The sequence below is a fragment of the Chionomys nivalis genome, chromosome 10 (assembly GCF_950005125.1).
Source record: "Chionomys nivalis chromosome 10, mChiNiv1.1, whole genome shotgun sequence".
In the NCBI taxonomy this organism is placed as follows: Eukaryota; Metazoa; Chordata; class Mammalia; order Rodentia; family Cricetidae; genus Chionomys; species Chionomys nivalis.
The window spans coordinates 13,060,263-13,064,012 of record NC_080095.1 but is presented as its reverse complement, the minus strand read 5'-3'; the positions used below and the strand labels follow the sequence as shown (position 1 = coordinate 13,064,012).

The 3,750-nt window shown below is 39.4% G+C and overlaps 1 gene segment (V, D, J or C); it reads right to left on the bottom strand.

Annotated features, from left to right (window-relative positions):
- Positions 1–279: 279 nt before the first annotated feature.
- Positions 280–783, bottom strand: LOC130882907 (Ig heavy chain V region PJ14-like). The segment is given in 2 exon segments: positions 280–653; positions 738–783. Coding segments are annotated over 2 exon segments (420 nt in total).
- Between the last annotated feature and the right edge of the window lie 2,967 nt (positions 784–3,750).

Below are 3,750 nucleotides of genomic sequence, written 5' to 3'. Positions count from 1 at the left end.
AAACATATAAAGTTATATGTCATTCTATCTAATAACAAGAAGCAGATTGATAGATTACAGAGCTAGGGGAAAAGCTATTTGTTATAGTATTTGAACATATAAGAAGTTTATTAGACTATGACAGTGAAGAGATGCCTCTAAAGATTTTTTTCTTATTTGTATTTGGAAGAGGAAAACACAGATTCTAATTTTGAAACATAATCTCATGCAGCAGAGTCTAGAACTTCTCATCTTATTAAGCAACCACATACTGGTCTTGGGAGACCCTGTTGGTCTTCATCACCCCCTGCTCGTCATGAGTGTCCAGGGAGTTTTTTGTGCAGGCTTACACTGGAGTTCTCTCACTGTGTCTCTGGCACAGAAATACATGGCTGTGTCATCAGTTTGCAAACTGTTCAATTTTAAGAAAACTTGGCTTTTGGAGGTGTCCCTGGTGATGCTGATTCGGGACTGAAGAGCTGAATTATAATATGTATTTCCATTATATGCTATTGGTCCCATCCACTCCAGACCCTTTCCTGGAGGCTGGCGGATCCAGTGTACATTATAGCTGGTTAATGAGAATCCAGAGACAGTGCAGGTGAGGGAAAGGGTCTGTGATGGCTCCACTAGGCCAGGTCCTGACTCCTTCAGCTGTATCTGGGACAGGGCACCTAGGGACAAGCAACATCACCATCAGTCATATAACCCATAGATGAAAAACTTGGGTCTCTTTCCTGAAACCCTGAGGCACTTACAGCTTGGAAATGTCACCAGGCAGAGGAACAGCACCAGGACAGCCATGCTGTGTTGGAGGCTCTAGTCAGAAGGAGATGGGGTCTCTCAGCTTGGCCTTGGATTTCATCCTGAGCTTGAGGACTGATTTGCATTTGGGGAGGTTCCTGAGAACATAAAAGGAATCATAGGCAATGTTTCCAATTTCTTTCCAGGAAACTGAGATTTGCTTTGTTTGTCTTAGAGGTACTTGATATTGAACCTCAGGAACATTTAGGTGATGCTGTCTGGATTTAATATCAGAGAAACAGGTAATATTATGAGTCAAACTGTACAGTCATTAGAAGCAAAACATGGAAGTATTTATATTAATTAGGTCCATATTCATTCACTACAGGCAGAGGAGAATATCAGGTTCTCAAAGGATTTATGTATCTTTGTAACTTCCAGGAGAAAATTTAAATGGTATTGTTACTTTTGGTGAACTAAAATCCAGTTTAAGGAATTACTTAAAATTCTTTCTCTTGGAGTCTGTGGAGTTGTCTAACTTTTACAACCTGTCAGGAAATAACTTGTGAGGAAGAAGCTCACACACATTTCATACATGTGATTTCATATGTTTATCTGAAAGGAAATCTGTGGGACTGATTTGCGTCCCATCTTATTAGGCTTAGATTTCACCTTCTCACTTATAAACTTCCTACCTGGACACTATTTTTTGTTCATTTTGATTTATATCAGTCTATCCTGGTACTTTTATATATTTCTCTGTCACTCTCTGCAGTTTGTCTCCAATCACAGATTCCTAAATATGATTGTTGCTTTGGTAAGTGATGGGAAGCTCAGCTACTCATAACACTTCATGAAAAGAAACATCATGCAGCCAGCTTTCAGGGTTATGTTCACTGATGTAATAATAAGACAGAGAAAATTAAGTGACGAGAAGAAGTGGACTGGAAAGCAGATATGAACATGGGGAACCCTGTGACTTGAATGATAGTCAAGGCATAGATAATAAGTGTTTCTAGCGTCTTTTCCTGTGTCTTGTTAATGCAAATCACCAGGGAAGAGACGTGCAGAGCTGGACCCAACCTATTCATTCAAGACTCAGGAAATGTCTGTCTAACTTGGCATTAGAGACATCACAATTTGTGTCTACTATTTCTTTATGCATAGTCTTTTCACTTTTTATTGTGAGTTGCAATGGTAGAATCTGCTTCTCACATTAAGGAGACAGCCATCCTGGGAAAGCCGTGATCATCATGTACAGTATGAGTTTAATGTTTCCTGTGTTTTTTAATCCTTCAGGGTTCTAAAAAGATTTTTTTCAGACATGATGCTTAGTATGTTTCAGCTTGGGTTTGTTTAATATTTTCATTGTGTTTTCAAAAATCCGGAAATAAGTATTTGAGAAATAAATGCACATTTTTATACTATATTGGGGAACTAGGTATAAATCCACCTATTTGAATATTTTTTCCTTAGTTATTTCAGAGATATTTTTTAAGTTACGTTTCTATTTCTGTGAAAAGACACTATGACCACAACTGTTATAAGGAAACTGTATAATTTAGGGACTTTCCTGCAGCACCAGAAGTTCAGACCATTCTCATCATGGCAGGAAGAATGACAGCATGCAAGAAGTCATGGTGCTGGAGGAGTAGATGAGAGTCCAACATCTTGCAAGGAAGAGGAATTCACTGATATACTCGGCAGCATCCTGAGCATAGAGAATATCAAAGCCTACCCTCCATAGTGACACATTTCCTCCACTCAGGCCATGCCCATACCAACAATGCCACACATCTTAAAATGTGTCAATCCCTTTGATACTATGTGAACCAATTATATTCAAACACCCACAGAGAGTTTGTGTCCATATTCCATACTCTCTTATTCCTTGGGTATCTCTTTTTCCATGAGACTCTCTAGAAGGAAGTCATTAGAAAAAGAGCATTTGCAAAGGGAATTCATTCATGGTAAAATCACACATTATTTATTATTATCTTCTATTTGAGAGGTATATCCTCATTTTTAAAGGTTTATTTGGTCATTTGTTTAATTATGTAAAGTGGATAGATGGATACTCATTTAATGGGTCATATAGAATTAACAGTACCAGCCTGTTCATTTGTGTGGTGGTCAGAATCTTTTTACATGATATAAACTAGGGGCATCCCACACCAGAGCACTGGACTGAGTTCCCAAGGTCCAGTTGAAGAACAGAAGGGTGGAGAATATGAACAAGGAAGCCAGGACCAGGAGGGGTTGTTCCACGCACTGAGACAATGTACCTGAACTAATGGGAGCTCACCAACACCAGCTGGACTTGGACTGAATGAGCATGGGATCAAACTGGTCCCTCTGAATGTGGCTGACAATTGGGGCAGACCAAGATGCCAATGATAATGGCACTGGGATTTGTCTCTACTGCATGTACTGGCTTTTTGGGATTCTTTTCTATTTGGATGCATACCTTCCTAAGCCTGGATATAGGGGCGAGGGCTTTGGATTTCCCACATATCGGGATACCTTGCCCTCACTCAGGATGAAGTGGGAGAGGGGAAGGTATTTGGGGAGCAGGAGGGAAGTGGGGGAGCAGAGGAAGTGGAAATCTTCATTGGTATTTTTTATAAAGTAATAAAAAAATAAATAAATAAACTAGGGTCATTATGGGAAAAGGAACCGTAGTTGGAAAAAATACGCACATTAGATTACTATGCAGACAAGACTGTGATGTCATTTTCTTTATTAACAACTGATGTAGGAGGGCCCAGACAAATGTTGAAATTGCCATTCTTTGGCGGGTGGAAATGGCCATTCTTTTGCATTGTATAAGGAAGCAGGCTGCACAACCATGGAGAACAAGTCTATGAATTCAGTTTATTTTTGATCTCTAATTCAGTTCCCACTTTCAGGTTTCTGTCTGGATTTCAGATCCTAATTTTCTGTCACAGTGGTCTGTAATATTTAAGATTACACAAACCCTTTCCTTTCCATGTTGCTGACCACATCAATAGGTAGCAGACTGGGACA